This window comes from Cornus florida, unplaced genomic scaffold (assembly GCF_030987335.1).
Source record: "Cornus florida cultivar Cherokee Brave unplaced genomic scaffold, ASM3098733v1 CherokeeBrave_3.0.0_Hap2_Chr03, whole genome shotgun sequence".
NCBI lineage: Eukaryota > Viridiplantae > Streptophyta > Magnoliopsida > Cornales > Cornaceae > Cornus > Cornus florida.
This window is the reverse complement of record NW_026775573.1, coordinates 53,552,877-53,572,688: the sequence shown is the minus strand read 5'-3', so window position 1 is coordinate 53,572,688 and position 19,812 is coordinate 53,552,877. Positions and strand designations below refer to the sequence as shown.

General features: G+C 35.3%; 1 protein-coding gene across 1 annotated transcript in view; it reads right to left on the bottom strand.

The window, feature by feature from the left end:
* Positions 1-6,354: 6,354 nt before the first annotated feature.
* Positions 6,355-19,812, bottom strand: part of LOC132300550 (dynamin-2A-like) — a 47,522-nt gene continuing 34,064 nt past the window's right edge. Inside the window, exons 13-22 of the mRNA XM_059797679.1 lie at positions 18,270-18,354; positions 18,010-18,148; positions 16,710-16,786; positions 16,130-16,186; positions 13,382-13,529; positions 13,136-13,284; positions 12,664-12,777; positions 12,510-12,577; positions 8,929-9,101; positions 6,355-6,853 (exon numbers count right to left, since the gene is read on the bottom strand). Of these exons, the coding sequence (XP_059653662.1) occupies positions 6,618-6,853; positions 8,929-9,101; positions 12,510-12,577; positions 12,664-12,777; positions 13,136-13,284; positions 13,382-13,529; positions 16,130-16,186; positions 16,710-16,786; positions 18,010-18,148; positions 18,270-18,354 (1,246 nt within the window). The 3' untranslated portion in view covers positions 6,355-6,617. The remainder of the gene's footprint in view (positions 6,854-8,928; positions 9,102-12,509; positions 12,578-12,663; positions 12,778-13,135; positions 13,285-13,381; positions 13,530-16,129; positions 16,187-16,709; positions 16,787-18,009; positions 18,149-18,269; positions 18,355-19,812) is intronic.

Sequence of the window (19,812 nt, the reverse complement as noted above, 5' to 3'; positions counted from 1 at the left end):
ATTTCTAACCCTTTCTTAGTCATGCTAAAGAACTTAAATATAAATTTATTCTTAAAATAACTCCCTTGAAAGCTCAATTGTTGACTTAGTGGAGTCTGTGATCATGCATATCGTTCATGGCATATAAATGTCCTTAAACCAGTAGCGATGTTTTATGCATGAACTTAATTGCATTAAATCATAAGGGTTTAGTTAGTTCAAACATCATAAACTTTGGAAGAACTCAACTCTTGATCTAGCAAAATCTAGGACCATGAGTTTCATTCATATAATTTGAATTGGTATATAGAATTATTAAGTAGGTTTTGAACCATAACAGCCCATACCACCATATGAGATAATATTGTTTGTTTTGGACCCCAGTTCGTACGGTTTTACTCTTGAGTTTTATCCCAAAAGATCTCGTGCCATTTAGAGTTAACACCACCTACACATATAGCACTTAAATGTAAATTTATTCTTAAAATAACTCACTTGAAAGCTCAATTGTTGAATTAGTGGAGTCTGTGATCATGCATAACATTCATGGCATATAAATGTCCTTAAACCAGTAGCGATGTATTATGCATGAACTTAATTGCATTAAATCGTAAGGGTTTAGTTAGTTCAAACGTCATAAACTTTGGAAGAACTCAACTCTTGATCTAGCAAAATCTAGGACCATGAGTTTCATTCATATAATTTGAATTGGTATATAGAATTATTAAGTAGTTTTTGAACTATAACAGCCCATACCATCACATGGGATGATATTGTTTGCTTTGGACTCCAGCCCGCACGATTTTGTTATTGAGTCTTATCCCAAAAGGTTTCATACCATTTAGAGTTAACACCACCTATACATATAGCACTTTCCCTTTCCCCACCCAGGTGATGTGAAATCTTGTACTCGTAACTTGCTAGCATAGTAACCTGTAGTGCCTTGCTCGCACTCGCTCACAAGGTCACCACAATCCACCCATAAGAGGTCCAACATCCCTGTTAGCACACTTTTGGTTGGGTCAGACACTATTTGTAACAATCCACTCCACCACATGGTATGGTATTGTTCGCTTCGGCCCGAGGCCACATGTTTTTTCTTCTGGGTTTTACCCAAAAGATCTCGTACCATTTGGAGTTAGCACCACTTACATATATAGCACTTCCCCTTTTCACACTCAGGCGATGTGGGATTGTGCACCCGTAGCCTACTAGCATGGTAACCTACCAGTGTGTTGCTTGCACCCGCCCACAAGATCACCACATGAACCTAACTGTTTCAATAATGAAAAGCCTTACTTGATATTGAGATGGTTTCCAAGTTGAATGGTAGCCTACCAGTGTGTTGCCTGCAATTGCCCACGCACCCCGCCCACTAGGTCACCACATGAACCTAATTGTTTCAATATTGAAAAGCCTCAGTTGATATTGAGATGGTTTCTAGATTGAAATATCTTTCAAAATCTCAATATTCACATTTAGTAAAGTCTAAGGACCTTTCATTCTATGGTAATGGTCCCTGGACTCCAAGGATTACAACTTGAACAAAATGTCCTCAAAGTTCTAAATAGAGGTGTAATGGAATTGAGCATATGTTGAACTCAAAAGAAGGAAAATATTTTTATAACAAGCCAATTCAAGTCGCCGCTCTATAAGCACCAATTGACTCCATCACTCGAGTGGCATCTCTTTTTTGAAACTTAATTGGTTCAGTTAACTAATGACAAAGCTTATCCCAAAAAGACCAATCAACTGATTTTGACCAGAAAGTTGGAATGCTTGACAATAGGTCAATCAGTCAACTTGTAATTTTGGATCAACAGACTGGTCTAGCCAAACTAGTGATTGTTTTTGACAAATTTCAAATCTAATAGCTAGTTCAGCAATCCCAACATGTGCCAAATGTGTGTAACAACTATATTTCGAAATTGGATTACAAATACTCCTTGTAGTGATCATTTACAAGGGAGAGGGAGAGGGAGAAGGAGAGGGAGAGGGAGAGGGAGAGGGAGAGGGAGATATTTCTACAATTGTTCTTGCATTTTATCATCCTTTGCTGGTAAAAGATACCTTTGAGCTTAAACAATAAATATCCTTCATTGGTAGCACCCATTATTGAGCTTAAACCATTGATTATCATTTATAGTGGTTAAAATCCTAGAGAAGACTACCAACAGGCCAGTGCCCTAGCGGTACCAGGATCCTACTTTTCAAAGGGAGATCGAGAGTTCGAGTCTCGATAGAAACATGTGTGTGTGAGTACCAATTAAGAAAGAAAAAAAATCCTAGAGAAGACCTTTCAATGGAATACTTCATGGATTAACTCTAGGTGTGCGAGTATAAATGCTTAAATCTATCTTTCACGAGATATCATTGTAACACTCGGAACTTAATACCTATCCTTTGAAAGTCTCTTCACCATTAAGTGAGGGAAGGTTTGTTGTGGCGACCTTGTGGACGGGTGCAAGAAAAACTGGCAAACTGCCACACTGGGTGAGTTACAGGTGCATAATCCCACATTGCTTGGGTGAGAAAAGGAGAAGTGCTATATATGTAAGATTTGCACAATTCAATTGGTATGAAGCCTTTTGGGGTCAAATTTAAAAGCAAAATCATGCGGGCTTGGGTCCAAAGTGAACAATATCATACCATGTGGTATAGTGAGTCATTACAAATGGTATTAGAACCTGACCTAGCCGAAAATATGGCCAACGGGGATGTTGGGCCCCTAAGGGGGGTGATTGTCTGACCTTGTGGCGAGTGTGACGTGGGCGGGTGCAAGAGGCACTAACAGGTTACCACACTAGGTAAACTATAGGTGAACAATCCCGCATTGTCTGGGTGCGGAAAGAAGAAGTATTATATATGTAGGATTTGTGCACTCCAATTGGTACGAGACTTTTTAGGGTTAAACTCAAGAGCAAAATAATACGAGTTTAGACCCAAAGTGGACAATATCATACCTTATGATGGAATGAGTCGTTACATTTGCTCTCAACTTTCATATGAGAGATAGGTGTACCCTCTAAGAGGGAGAAGGTTCTCTTTTAGCTTGAAAAAGAGAAGATGCACTCTCCACCTACGATAGATGTAGAGGTTTTGCTCTCAACCTACAAGGTAAAGCCCTATAGTGAATTTAGGAATCCTCAACATGTATCTTAAGGTAAGAATTTAGGCTAGAGTGCCGAACCACGTTACGTCTTCGTATTAGTTTTTCTTATCCCCCATCCTTGTTAGTTTAGATTATATTTATGCATGTTTGGTGTATGTCATTAAGTTAGACAATATTTATAAAATGCATATTTGTTGCAGGAAGTTCGTTTAGTTAAGATTTGAAGTATGTTGTTAATTTAGTTAATGTTTGATGTGTGCTAGTTTAGCTAAAGTGTGATAGTTTAGTTACCGAAGGTTGTGTATTACTTAGATCATAGTGTGCTTGTTACATGTGCATTGTATGAATGTATATTAGATAGATTTACCACGTCATGTTTAATTAATTAGTCAAACAACAAATCAATATCAACATTTCAATTTCATCTAAAATAATATCTTAATCTTTATTTAGATTCAATTAATAAAACTTAATTATTCAACAACTGATCATTGTAAGCTTAATCAATAATTCATTTTAAATTAAGTTAATCATTTAAATTGACTTAGAAACCAACATTAGGACGTCCTAGTTAGTTAACCTAACCAAACAAAAACCATAGGTTAGGGGGGATCTAAAAAGAATCCATAAATATTTGGGCGACCATATTGACAATCTTCACGCTATGACACTCACCAAAGTAGGTACATACATTACATACACACGGCATCTTAATTTCAATGTTTTCTAAACTTATTTTGATCCAAATATGCATGAGTATGCATGTGGTTTTCTCAAGTATCAGTAGTACAGGTTTTTGATCTCTATCGTAGGTTCAGGGAGGTAGACTTCTCTGCACTTTTAATACTTTGTTACATGTGTCATTAACTAATTGAATTATGTCACATAAGTAAAAATACTTTATTTTAGTGGGTCTTATTACTATGTATCAATATCTAATAAGTTAGTGATATCACGTTACTAATATAACCTGCACAATTACAACTATAAAAAACAATCGACACAATTAAATTTTTCTCCAGTTCAAGGGTACTGCACTGTAACCTACGGTGCATCTCTTTCTTGCTAGTGAATTAGTTTGCGTGGACTAGGTCTTGTAGTTTTTTGATCTCTTGGTTGAAGATTTTTTCGCGTAAAAGTCCATTGTCCATCTTTATTTTTTAGTGTGCACTACAGTAAACTTTGTTGGACCCTATCAAAATTTTGGATTCCGGTTTTGACGTTTGCACACGTTTTAAGACGAAACCTTGGTATTAACCGCGTCTCGAGCAATTCGAGACAATTCCATATATATATATATATATATATATATATAATCCATTTTTACTTTCCCTATAACCACCAGCAGGAAGTAATTCCTTACCTCCTATATCTTTCAACTGTTTCAAGGAAGTGGACACAAATGCTTACCTGCGTTTATTACGCTAGAGTATAGTTTGGGGGTATTTTAGTGGTTGAGGAAATGACTACTCTAAATGTTGGATAAAAATCCTCTCCTACACATATGTTCTAGCCAACGAGTGATGTATAGTCCTAATAGCACCACATCACATAAGTGGGGATGAATTAAAATTTGTTACTGCATACTACAAATAGAGTACTTTATACAAAATACCAAATTTCAGCAGACTGACGCTTTTTTTTTTTTTCTTCCCTCTCAAAACCCTAAATTCTTAGCATTATCTTATCAAAATCTCTGGTTTTGTGTCAATTGATTCGGGGTATATGTGTTTGAATCATTTGTTGTTAGTATTATATCTCTGGTTTTGCTATTGATTGGTGGGAAGAAGATCTCCATGGTTCTCAAATTGGATAACTAGATAACTATGGTTTTGCAATTGATTGGTGGGAAGATGATTTTCACGGTTCTGAAATTTGATAACTTCATCCGAGCATGACAAAACCTTATATACATACACACACATATATATACATAAACACGTATGGATGTATATATATCAGTTTGTACCAAAATTCACTATGCATCCCAACGTTCTCCTTAACAACATCCCAACTTTCTCCTTAACAACATCCCAACAATCTCTTTCTCTTGTTTGGGATGCATGTTAGAAAAATGTTTGGACGTTGGTCTTACATCACAACATTTTCTTAATGCACATCCCAACTTTCTCTTTACGAGCATCGCAACAATTTTCTAACGTACGTCCCAAATAAGATAAAGAGATGAATAGTGTGATGTTAGTAAGGAAAAAGTTAGAATGTTAATAAGGGAAAAGTTATGATGTAACAATAAGTGGGATGTTGGTAAGCTGAAAGTTGGGATACAAGATGGTATGTTGTAGATACAGATGGTATGTTGCATCTACCACATACAAAAAGTTGCGAGTATACCATCTGTTCTAGAACATACTTTCTGTTCTATAAATGTTGCAATATATAAGAAGTTGTAGGTTAGGGAAATATTTGCGTAGAGAGAGACAAAAAAGCAAGAAATTAGTCTGGTTTTGATTTAGTCCCAGATTTTGATTTAGTCCCATATATATGTGTGTATATACAAAAGTTTTCCTTTTTAATTTTTTACCTCGTGTATTTTTACTTTTCTAATTTACTCACCGGCTTGCGCCGCAGAGGATTTCGGTCCACGTTACTACTTTGTTTCTGGTGTTCACCATACAGTTTAACGTTTGATTTTATCCTTAATTTGTGATATTCGATGTCTACTATATATATATATATACAACAAGGATCTGCCTTTGTGAAGGATCTGCCTTGTTTAATGCTATTCATTATATATATATATATATATATATATATATATATATATATATATATATTTAGGATGATACTTAGTTCTTACCTGTACACCGTCCTCGAGATTTGGTCCAATTTCTAGGATTTCAATCACAATGAGAAGGAAAGAATCAAACACATGGATAAAAGGTAAAAGAGACGAACTCACAACTGAGCATGAACAAGAGAGACAAACTTGCAACAGTGGACAAAAAGAAAGAGAGACTAACCAAGTAGTTGCTGTAGACAATAGTGAGTGACGAAGAAACGAGTTCAGATTGGGATCTCATAACGTGAACAAAAACCGTATAATTTTATCAGCAGAAGCTGCAAAACCAAGTCCAATAGAATCTGCTTCCGCAATAATATTCTCTTAGTAGAGCAAACTCAAGGCTTTTCATTGAAGTTCAATAAAGACGATATGAAAATAATATTTTCTAGATTTTTTTTTTTTTTTTTTTTTTTTTTTTTTTTTTTTTTTTTTTGTAGAAATGTATGTACCATACAGTGAATGATTGCACAAATATAGCAATATTCACAAAAAAATAAAAAAAAGACAGTTGCACACATTGCAAGTACACCTCAAAATCCAGTAACCACAACATGAGGGGGAAAACCAGTATTAAAGTTATATTTATCTACAAAGAGAGACAAAATCCGATTCTACAGAGTGACTATGACACTATACGAGCTCGACAGGAGCTCAATCAGGGAACACTAGCAAAACACATTCCCAAATAACGCAAGAATTAATCCATCCTGAGATTTATCTAATCTAATATTTATAAACGGAGCTAGATTGTGGTGGTGTTGGCGGCAATCGGTTAGGGGTGCGGCGGCCGCTCGAGTTTGAGCGTGAGCTTACATCACCATTTTGGGCAGGATCACTGTTTCGTCGACTGTGACCGTTGGATCCAAACCTAGATGAATCACTTCGACCATTGGCAGCAGCATCAAAAGCAGATCTCCAGTCATCACCGGATGGGGGTCCAGGGGTTTTTGGACTGCTTTCTGCCCAAATAAAAATATACACAAGATAATTTTTAAAAATAAAAAAAAAAAAAGAAATTACAAACTGAGAGAAGTGAGAAGAAGACGGGTCCTGGAATCTGAAAACTTCGAACAAATATCGCAATAGTAGATAAAAGTCTCTGGTCAATCCAGTGGTAGTGTACCAATTTGTAGTGTGGAATGAGCTTACAAAGTCTCATTAACAACCACCACCGAAACAACACACACACAAAAGAAGAAAAGAAAAGGGTTGTCTAACCGACAACATTGTCCTTCAAGTTTATTATGAAAATACTTAAAGCAATGGTTATATAACATTAAATTCAAAGAAACAATTTACTAATATATCATGCAATTCCGCTTGAAAAGGAACAAAAAAAAAGAAGAAGAAGACAGATTGAAACAGTAACAAATAGTGTTCAAGTAGTGAAACAAAATGATATGTTTTTTAAATGAAGTCCACAATATCTTCCACTTCAGAATAGAACCCCTTATTTAAGAGTCGTATTTTTTTGCATATAAATTGAACAAGTATGATTTTATCATGTTGGTACACAGCATACACTCAACCTAAGGATGTGGATGGCGTTGTGCCTCTTTAAATGGATATACTAACATATATAATCAGCTGCAATTGCCATTTCAATTGATCTTACAGTTGGTCAAACCATTCAGTACGATCCTAACTTCTGTTCGACTTATATACCACGTTTGAAACGATCTACTTGTGCCTTCTTTAGTTGTGTAATACCCCGGAGGATCCTTTATAGCCTGTTCACTTAGGCAAGAGTAATCACCACTGAAAACTGAACACTGACTGCAAAAGATATATTCTATAAGAGTAAAAGTCCGGTAGTAAAAGGTTAGTGAAAATCATTATGAACCCTTGGTCACGTATTGATAATATTTTAGTTCTTATGTTCTTATCCTCAAATCATTTGTATTCACCTAGTTCAATGCTATTCCTAATGCACCAAATATTATGGACAGACCATATGCAAAAGAGCAAGACAAATTGCTTTTGTAGGTGGCTAAAACAATAGGACAATACTATATCATCTAAATATCCTAGTTCATACTTCATATAAGACATATCATAGGGGGTCACCAAGGTTTGGCGCTAAGACCATATTTATTTACAATAATTTCGGATGAAAATAGCGAAAGACTTGCAAGGAGACCTTCCATGGTGCATGTTATTTGCAGGTGACATAATGCTATTAGATAACGCTAAGGAAGCCGTAACAATAAAATTAGAGGGTTGGAGAACGGCACTAGAATCAGAAGGCTTAAAAATTAGTACAACTAAAACGGAATACATGGTAAATACATTTAATGGTGCTATAGGAAATGATAATGTTGCAATCAAAATTCAAGACCAAAGCATTACTCAAAGTAAAATTTTCCGATTCTTAGGATCAATTGTACAAAAAGACACACAGATTGATGATGATGCAAGTAGTGTAATTGCAGTAAGTTGGACAAAGTGGAGGAACGCTAGTGGAGTTTTATGCGATGAACGAATACCAAATAAGTTAATAGGTCACTAGACCAGCTATCTTATATTGAGCAGAATGTTGGGTTAAAAAAGAAACACGAACAAAGCATCCATGTGGCGGAAATGTGGATGTTAAGATGGATGCTAGGAAAAACTAGGAAACATAACATTAATAATCAAAGGATTAGGGAGAAATTAGGTGTGGCACTTATTAGCGATAAAATAAGAGAGTAAACTTAGGTGATATGGGCATGTTCAACGCCAACCTATAGATGCACCCGTGAGGAGAGTAGATTGATTTGCACAGAGCTAACACACACGACATTTTTTTGGCTCTTCTATAATGCTTATCAAAGAGCTAACTGACTGAAAAACAAATTTTGTGGAATGAACATGCTTCCGAAAGATCAATTTTTTTAGTGCACCTGCCTTGCTCCCTTAACAAACCAAACACAGCCCAACACCCCAAACGCAGCCCAACACCCCAAACTCTCCTGCTAGTGCTTGCAAGAGGAAGCAAAAACAAAGCAAGAAAAGTAAAGCAAAAAGTAGCAATGCAAATTTCCAGCTATCATACCTGCTCCACCACCATTCAAGAAACTTGAGGCAGTAGCCGCTCGATTATCATGAATACTAAGTTGTCTGGTGAGCGTTGAAAGAAGAGAAGACTGTTTCTGATAGCGATCCCTCCTTCGCTTGACATTCTGGTCCTCCTGGAGCAGCTCTTCAATCCTTGCTGTACTTTGGGCACTACCAACCATTATGTGAAAAATTAGGTTGAAACATTTAAGAAGAGAAGAAAAAAAATAATTGAACAAGAAAGACAAAACATAATGAACAAGAAACTCAAGAAAGATTGTGTCTGGATGAATATGCCTGTGTAGAAAGGGGAAAAAAAAAATGTTTTACATCAAATATCAAATACAACATAAATTTAAAAATACTGCATGATGTCACATTTATGTATCACACTCTTTATATTTTGCACACATTTCTTGCATTAAATCACCGTGTATAACAAAACCTATGTCCTTTACTACCAAACATTTACTCCCAGCAGCGTTTGAAAAAATTAGCTCACTAAAAGTGAGCTAGATAGTTACCCAAGGCTATAACGAGCAGTAATTTTGATCTATAGGGGGTGAAAAGGTAATTATGGATATCATTTTGCTACTTACTTTTTGCTGTTAATTTTTCTTCTTTTTTTAAAAAAAAAAATAAATTTACATTAATCAAGTGCCTAAATTGCAATCATATAAATAATGTTGATGCAAAAATCTGCACCGTTTGGAGCCGACCGGATGCACTCCAACAATCAAGTTAGTACTTGATGATAAGGGGAAGAAGAAAAGACACTTTAGTGGAGAATTGTGGCGTACCTTAATGGGTTGACCGACTCCTCATTTTATAGGGAGTATTGGTAGTAGTGTCCACCTAAGGAATTGGTTCCCTTGACCATCACGAAATAGGAGAGTCGATGAGAAAGGTAGTCGTCTTTATCCTGACCACTTGTATTCTATCCAACCTCTTGGCTCTGGTGTTGCTTGGACTTCCTAATTGATCGAATTTTCCGTATCTTCGCAAGGGTGCTTGTCACGCGCAGGAACATCAAGTCACTTATGTTCTCCTTTTCCTAATTGAAAGGTCAGACAAACAATAATATATTGGAAAAGGAGAACATAAGTGACTTGACGTTCCTTGCATGTGACAAGTACCCTTGGGAACAAGCAGCAACTGATACGAAATATTCGACCAATTCAGAAGTCCAAGCAACACGGGGAGCTATAATTGTTAAAGGCGCGCCTAGGCTCCAAAAAAGCCCTAGGCTCATCAAGCCTCAGCTAAAGCGCCTCAACCTACTACAGGCAGACCCCTTCAATCAGGCTCATACTTTTTAGTAGGCTCCAGGCTCACAAAAGTCGCGCCTTGTATTTTTTAATCATTTATTCATATCATTTTCTTTTTATTTGATGACTATAAAATTAAAAGATTTTATATCATATATCGTATTGTTTAACCTAATAAAATATTTAACAAAATTCATAAAATTATGGTTCACTACTTACAATTACTGTTTGATTATGAATATAGATAATAATATTTGTTTAACTATGCATTATTATATACATGCACCTTACTTCGATCAGGCTCGCGCCTTATACTGCGCCTTGAGCTTGGGCTCATAAAGGCCTTTGGCGCCTTGGTACGCCTTGAACCTTTAACAACTATACGGGGAGACAAGAGGTTGGATAGACTACAAGTGATCAAGATAAATACAACTAACTTTTACATTGACTCTCCTATTTCGTGATGAACAAATCAAGGAAACCAATTCCCTAGGTGGACACTAATACCAATACTCCCTATAAAATGAGGAGTCGGTCAACCCATTAAGGTACGACATAATTCTCCACTAAAGTGTCTTTTCTTCTTCCCCTTATCGTCAAGTACTAAATTGACTGTCAGAGTGCACCCGACTAGCACCACGCCAGTCGTCACTTCTCTTTTCTTGCAGGAAAGGCCCCCAGCTCCAAATCGTGCAGATTTTTGCATCAACAAATAAAATAAAGCGGAGACACAAGATTTTTACGTGAAAACCCCAAAACAGAGAAAAACATTGGCCCTTGGTCCAGGCATACCAAAATCCAATATGTGAAAAGAAAGTACAACCCAAGTGAACAAACTTGTTCCAAGAATTCCCTAGTTACCTCCTGACACAGACGAACGTCAAACCTTTCTCCAAAAATCTCCAGGTCGTCTGTCTGCTCATTAGCAGCATCAGCTCCCACAAATCTCTAGTGATTTCAGTCTCAACCACTAGCCGTCGAATCAACTCATTCTTTACAAAGAACTCAGTTGATGATGAGATAGATATTCTCAATTCAAATCCTTGCTTTGATTATCATAATCAAATATAATATGGCAATCTATGGAGAACCCTATATTGATTCTCAAAGTTTTCTCTCTCTAAATTCTCTCAATAATATGTAAGGAATTAAAAGCACCTGTGAGTGATAGTGATGCAGTCAGAGAAACCTAATTTTCTGCAATTAACTTTGTCTCTTTTAGAAACTTCCCATATTTTGAAATTTTCCTTTTTTTGTGTAATTTTCTGATTTTCAGTAGCTTTCCTATTTGGGTTTTAATTTATATTTGGTAGTTAGCTAATATAAGGTTAAGATTTAGGATGAAGAAACTCTATATAAAGCCTTGTAACTGATACGGTTTGGAGGATTAGTTGAAGAGTTTATTTTTTTACAGCAAATAAGGTTTGCTTTACAATTCCTTTGCAATTCTCCTTTCACTTGCATTGTTCTTTTATTTCGTTTCTATATTGCTCTAAAGACGATTTGATTGTCTCCTCTTGGTAACTTGGTAAGGTGGCATCAGATAGATATCCTAGACTGACCATATCCCCATATTTATAGCCAATATTAGAAAACCATGTATAGTATGGTAAGTAAAATCCTTCTAGAATTCTGATTTGAGAGTTTTTCCATTAAAGTGTGTGTGCATGATTCGATTGACACTATAAGTTTTGATCGACCGACAAATCAATCAATGCTTACTGCTTTTGAAAACAAATTTTCCTGGAACATCAGGATCAATCGACCATTTCGATCAAAGTCTTTTGGAAGCTAGATAAACCATTCAGTCATTTTTCAAAAACACTTTTAGAACATTTTTATGAGCCCAACCAAGATCAAACTAGGTCAAATTAGGTCTTTCTAAGGTCAATTTACCTTTGCCCTATCTATGTGATTTCTAATGCAAGATTCATGTCGTGTTCTTTGCACTTCTTTGTCTGCCTTGTCTTCTACAGATGTCCTCAAACAACTCAAGACACTTTGACACATTACAACTCTAGTTTTGAGCAGGAATATGCGACCATATGACTCATATACCTAACACCCACAAAAACCTTTCCTTTACAGTTTATGAAAAGCTTTTCTTTACATCTTACCATATGATTTTTCTTTTATAGAAAAAAGAAAGTGTAAATAGTGAATCCTCTGCTTAGAGACTATATTTGTATTAAAACTCTGAAAACAGAAGCAAACATCAGGAATGCTGCAAATTAAACCAGAAAAACCTACCTATGAGTAAGCAAAACAATGTGCATCCAACATCCTAAGGACAAAAAGAGACACAGCTAACCTGACAGAACTGTACAACTTATTCAGCATGTCTTCCTTTGCTTTCTCGACTTGACAAAGAATAACCGCCTACACAACCAGAACAACCATAAGGAATATTAAAAGGCCAAAAGAATATAGGAGTAACTGCTGCATTGAGAAAATAAAAAACTAACTTTTGGGACATTGGCAGCAAGGCTGTTTAGAACAGCTTCAACATAACCACGTACTTCCTGAGCCATCCATCGAAGTTCTTCTTCCGGATCTGCAGGTCTTCTGGCCATTGTATCCTAAGTTGTGCAAGTAAATGAAAGCATATTTAAAGCAATATAAAAGTATAGGAAAAAAAAAAAATTATAGGAAAAGACTGCATACAGCTGGGGAAAAAAAATGAATGCAAGAATTCACGTTTGACACTGTTAAAACTTGAATATCAACCTTTGATAGTAATGTTTGGAAAGGAAACAAGAGAGACCCCTCATTGCTTCCTATAGAAATTCATACTCACATTGATAATGCCACTTTGAAAGAGAGAAGAATTAGAGGGCATGAAAACCTAATGCAACTTTAAACAAAAAGAGAATGACAGAGTCTAGTTGTGCTATAAATTTGGAAAATACAAACAAGAAGCATCAAATTATGACTCACAAGAGAACCATCAGAAAGACTTTGTCGCATGGGAAGACTAGATTCACCCTTCACTTGACCTCCTTTAGACTGAATCAAATTTCTTAACTTGTTCAACCACTCGACCTTATCAGCCATACTTTCAGCCTTTAACACAACTGCACTGTGAGCTGTGAGAACAACGAAAATTTTACAGTTAACAGGAGAAAGGGAGTCAAAAACAATTCACAAGCAACATATTACTGCAACTTATAGATGAATATATACCTTTTAAAACAGTCTTATATGGAACCCTGCTTGTTATCTTGAAAACAAGATTTGGTGTTTTCCCAGAATCTGGTCCATTTCCCTTTTTATCCTTGGAAGTTTTTGAAGGGGGTTCTTCTTCATCAGAGGTTTCTTCAATATTACATTCCTGAACAATTCATTCAAAGATTACAAGAGAGATTCCTCATCGAGAAAGAAATATAAACTACTTCACTACGAGCACTAATTTCAAAACTCATACTAAAAAGTTGGATGACAGAAGACAATTGCAAATTTACTCTCTTAGCCTCGTCCAAGAACTACAATCTTGTCTAAAACAGTTTCACAGGGAAGAGCACCTAACTGGTGAATTAATTAATTACCTAAAGAAAACATGAAAATTCTTTCGTCATCTTATAACTAAAACCTCATTATGTTGTTCTTCAATCTAGCTACCTATTCTGGCATTGGTAGTTATCCACTTCAACGTCCTAATTCACACACATCAATTTACTTATTTGTTTATTTCATTTCCTATGTAATTAATGCACATATACACATACATGTACAAGTGGTGTATCTTTTACATAAACCATCAAATTTTGTATAAAATGGGATACGGGTGTCGGACACGGGTATGTATCCATGTGTCGGACGTGTCAAATCTCCAAACAAAAGGACACACGGACACGGCTAAATATTCATTTTATTAATTATTTTATTTTATTTTCTAGAGTAAAGTAATGTTTTTATCTAATTTAATATTCAATATAGATATTTACCTCTTTTTAAAGTAATAATATAATGTAATTGAATGATTGGATATGTTTTTTAAGTACACGTCTAAACAAAAGTGTTGGACACATATCCAATACCCATGTCCGAGGGATATATGTACGACACGGGTACTTCACTACTTTTGAAGAGTCCATGTAACAGAGCAAGTGGTGTATCTTTTACATAAACCATCAAATTTTGTAGAAAATGAAACTCAGCCAAAATATATATATATATATATAGTAATAAAAAATAAAAATAAAAAGAATAATAACAATAACAATAATAAATTTTTGGAAAAACATTAATCAAAAGAAATGTTAAGATTTTAACAAAGTAAATGCAGCCTAGAATCTAAATGGGATAGTTTCGGTCTTCTGATGTAAATGACTTAGGACAGACTACCCAAACAAAACTCATACAAAAATAAAAATAATAATAATGTTGCAATGAACATAATTTCTCATACATGTGTAAAAATGCAGTGAGGCAGAGTCCCTCAATCCATCAATGAGAGAAGACGAACTCACATTTGGTGCATGAATCTATAATCTGAGAGCTAATTTGTTACCAATCTGCGAACTGAAGTTTTTTAAATCCAACAAATTGCTGCCTGTGGATTTAAATACTTCTTTATCTATACTTTCACTCCAGATAAGAACTTTGTGAGGTTTGACCACTAACGGCCCAAGATCTTTAGGTAACAGTTACAGCAATAAAACGTCATGGATGGACTGCGATGATCGAAAAGGAGGCTGTGGCAGATTGTTCATACTCTTCCTCATCTCTCCTCTCCTCTCCCCACCAATTATGAACCCACAAACCACAGGCCATAACACTGTGAACGACCTCGTCATATGTCTATTATATTTGTATAAAAATATATATATTCTTTAATATTCCACATGTTATCAACAATCAGCTTCTTCCTTTTCTCATTAATCAAGAGAACTGCAATCACCTCATCTAGTTGTAACTCTCATTCCTAAACAATAATGTCATAACCAGATAGTCATGGGAAGGGGCAGAGAAGTTATGACGACTATACCCTTGTCTTTTCATCAATTTTCACTCCAAAGTTCAGCAACAAATAGACTAACATAACGAATGTAAATAGATACTCAAACAAGCCAGTCTTCTCCTGAATCTGTAACCCACACAATTACTCTTATGTAGTATGCAACTTCATCGGATTTTTCACATTATCCATTTTTTCAAAGTTTATTCATTATAAGTCTTCACCCTCTTCCAATGAATTATGACAAACCTATGACAAAACCTATGACAAAAAATCTTGCTTCACCTCTCAACTCAACACAAAACCCTATGTCATGCAACCAGCCAGTCAAACAGCTAAGGGATTACATATGAAAGAAGGTCAAAAAAGGATCCCAGTTACATTTTGAGACCCCAGCCAAAAGTTATTGCTAAGACCACAAGGCCCACAATTACTGAAAGTGATATAATGTATCCTGTGGTTATATAATGCAAGGCATTTCACAACACTATAGAGGGATACAAAAAGAATTCCCCAACACATTTAGATTGAAACTATGCGCATCGGTAAGCCCAAAGAAGTTGCTCCATTTTCTTTATTCCTAGTTATACTTGTTCCTTTTTTCATACATAATTAAATAAAATTTTCCATTTATTCAATTTATAAAAAAGTGAAAATATGCTCTTAATTCCAATACACAAAAGATTACAACCTAAATCTTCCTTTCACATTTATAAATTGCTTAAATGTTTCCACAAAGGTTACCAATACCGAATTAGCAAGAGAGGCATAGTGCATCCAATTCGAAGTTCAAACTTCATTAACAAAGTTCCAAATATGATGCACATTTATAGATTTGTTTGAAATACTTTGTCAGAGATATATTATTCAAAAAAGGCCACAAGAACATCATTGAACACACTGTCAAACACAAGAAATATACAATTAAATGCTTGTCTAGAACTCAAAATATTGACTGCCAATTGAATTCGTACCTCCAAGGTGATGACACCATGGAAATGCCGTTCCTCTTGTTTCTTGGTGTAACCAAGCTGGCAAATATAAAATGAGGATTCCAATCAAGACTTGTTGCATCTATAAACATGGCTAAAATGATAGCAATAGCTATATAAAAGATGCCAATTTGCCCAGATGCTTAGAGAAATGGATTATACTGATGAAATAAGAATGATTCTATCATTTCCTTATTTTAAGCAAAGTACCAGGATTAAACAAGAGTTAGTATCTAATATAAAATGTTGATACCATGATTTACTTTGTAGATTTTTAGTATCCACATTACACTAATGAAGAAGTTTGCAATGATGTTTTAACTTTTAAGTGGATAATCCCAATATATAGATGAGACGAGATTAAAAAAATATTTTTTAAAAAAAAAAAAAAATGAAAGAAAGAAACAACCTATCAGTAAAGGAAAAATTTTACAAATATAAAAAGATATGCACAGCATCGTACATAGCACTTAAACAAGTTGACATGGGATATACTAAAAAGCTCTAAGCTTCTGTTTTCTCACTTTAGGTTAGCCGAAAGGCTGTACTAATAAGTACTAACCTTTCCAGTTTTCTCATTTAAAACAAACCATCGTCTACTCCAACCACTAGTTTTTGCACTTTTTTTCAATAAGAATCCTGCAGATACAACCAAAAAACAATGGCAGGTAAATATTATACGGTCAAAGAATATTTTTTAAAGCACCACCATGTTACCAAGTTAATTCAATGTTTTTTAAAGCAGAAAGGAAAGAATGATTAGAAATCAAATCTCTTTTTGAAAGGCAATAGAGGCCCAAATTTTCCGAAATAACCAATATTAAGGTAGGGAAGAAACAAGAAATCAAACTACCTGATATGGGTAGCCAATAGATGTGAGGCCATTAGATAGTTTGTTCAAAATTGGCCTATGCATGATTGCATAGCAGAAGACTCAGTAGCTGTAATGTGGATACTAAATAACACTTTTGATTTACTTTGTAGATTTTTAGAAGACTCATGATTTTTAGAGAAATTCCACAGTAACTGTTCTATCTTCTATGGAATGGCAATCAATGGTCCTTTCCATCATCATGGCCTGTTGCTGTTTCTGAGATTTTCAGGAACTGTAGTTACTCAGGAGAAGAGGATAGCATCAAGTGGAAGCACGGCAGGTTAAATTTTAGCAATGCATGGAATATTTGCAGGATTCAGAGTAATACAGTTTCTTGGTATCATCTTCAACTTCGGTTTTGATCATGATTCATGCATGATGCCTTGTCTACTGGTGTTAATTTGAAGAAGAGAGGCATTTCTCTTGCTGCATTCTGTCAGAGGGGATGAAGATTCAGTTTCGCATTTGTTTTGGAACTGCCCATTTGCTCAGTCTATATGGGAATGGTATTGTCAATGCTTGCTTCAGTTAGCCTCTTTCCAGCAGGTTATCCAATGGTTTCAGAACTACTCCTCCATCTAGTGTAGTCAAAAATTTGGTGAGAGACTTTTTTGTTACAACTATGTGGAGTGTTTGGAGTGAAAGGAATAGAAGATTGCATGAAGATACAACCATGAATGCTGAGGAAATAGCTACTTCAGTCTGATTGGAGATTTTGAGTCTATTTAATGTTTCTTTGTCTGATCTACAGACCTTGCTTAGTTGAGACTTGGCTTTCTAGTCAATCACTTTTCTGTGCTTTTATGGGCTTCTTTTTTTTTTTTCCCCCCTCTATTTTCTCAGCTTTTGAGCTTCTTTGTGAGGGTCCTCCTCAGAATCTATTGTACTCATTGTATTCTATGTGAATAAAATATACAAATCCGGGAAGAAAATAAAACCATCATTAGTTAGACTGGTAATAAAGACGAGGAAATGTTTATCCATGAACCTGCTGTTATTTCCCCATCAGGTCCTGCTGTCTTCAAGGCTGATCCCTCTTGTACATCCTTATCTTGATGGCTGGATTTATCCTTCATGGATTTCAAGCTTCCCCCAGATTGTTGGCCTCCTGTTTGAGGACTTGTTGCCTAAATGGAAGACAGAAGAAATTAAGAAAAGCATAGAATGTGGCAGTCATGAACTAATCAAACAATAATTTACAGAAAATAAGCAATTAACAGTCCTACATAGAGAAAAAAGCACCCATACCCTATATAGTGAGGATTGGTCTGCCTCAAGTGGCCTTTTAGAAGATCGGTTTTTTTGCTCTTCTTCACGTCGCTGTCTATCCATCCTGTCAAAAATTAAACAACTGATCATGCATCACAAAGAACCATATCGCAAATCAGTTGTCAAACAACAGAGTTCAATCCACAAGACAATTAGATATGGAAGCATCAGACAAACACCAAAGCAAACCAAACAAATAATTAAACCTCAAAAAGGAACCTTCAGAGCTATACAATGATACATAGCTATAATAGAACAGAAAGATACAGATACAAGGGCCCCCAAGAAGGGATTAACACTTGCAAATTGGTTTGATCTGTGCTGGATAAAGGTGAGGCCTAGAGTAGCTCTTACTGCCTGTTTGATTATGCATGACAAGTTCATTCAGAACAGGACTATTGATGATATTGCAAGGAATATATGATGGGAAGTGCTTGACATTTTGGAAGTCAAAATGTAGGACGTTTTGATGATATGAACTAAGCTCCATTTTTTTTCTTTCTTTTTTTTCCTTTTTTGTTGTCTGTCTTTCTTCTTCTAGAATCTGACTTGTTTCTTACAGTAAAGTGAGGATATGCCCCAACTCTCTTGCAATGTACATCATGTTTATTTTTGTATAATATAACCCCATTAGGAAAAATATAAGAAGCCACTTAACAGTGCAAGACTGCGGTCAAATCAAAAGATGACTTCCCTAGTTTTGATTGCACAACGGTTGATTTAAATGTTCCAGGAATCGGTGAATCACTACAAGAGTCATTTTTGATCTATTATGGACCAAAACTAACTCCAAAGCATGAACACGGGCAATGGTACAACACGACATAGATGGAATTTCGACATAATAAATTCCATTTCGGCCGTAAAAAAGTAACCTATATAAAATAAAATAAAATATAAAATATAAAAAAGAAATGGTGTTATTGCATAGAAAATGAATATAAAGCAAAAAAAAATTGACAATAAATAAGGGTATAACATTTCCTACTTTTTATACTCCTCCCACTCGTCTCTTGGCTTCATATTTTAAACAATCTTTCCTTTATCCAGAGATTAAAAAATAATAATACTAATAAATAAAAACTGAACAAATACAGAAAATGCATCCGAAAGTGTCACACATACAAATTATATGTTTGATGTATGTTTAGAATTAAGGAATTCTATTCAGACGCAGGAATTGGCTAAGCATGTGCGATAAATATACTGCCATAGCTGATATTTGTGTGTTACATGTCAGCCACCTCACCAGCCTCCTTGGGGAAATTTACATGCTTCCTGGCAAATCATCTAGGGACGACGAGATTCAAAAGCCAATCTATGCAAACAAGTTTACTCACAACATTTTCAAAGAAAAGAAAACCTTTAAATGTTAATAGCGATTATCAATAACTTATATGCAAATGCTTCCTCCACCTCAAATTTTGTCATCTTTGTGAGTTTTTTTTCCCCCTCAACAATTTCAATTCCAGGAAGATTTTATTTTTCCGTTAAATAATATGTTGCCTCGTAACAGTTCATC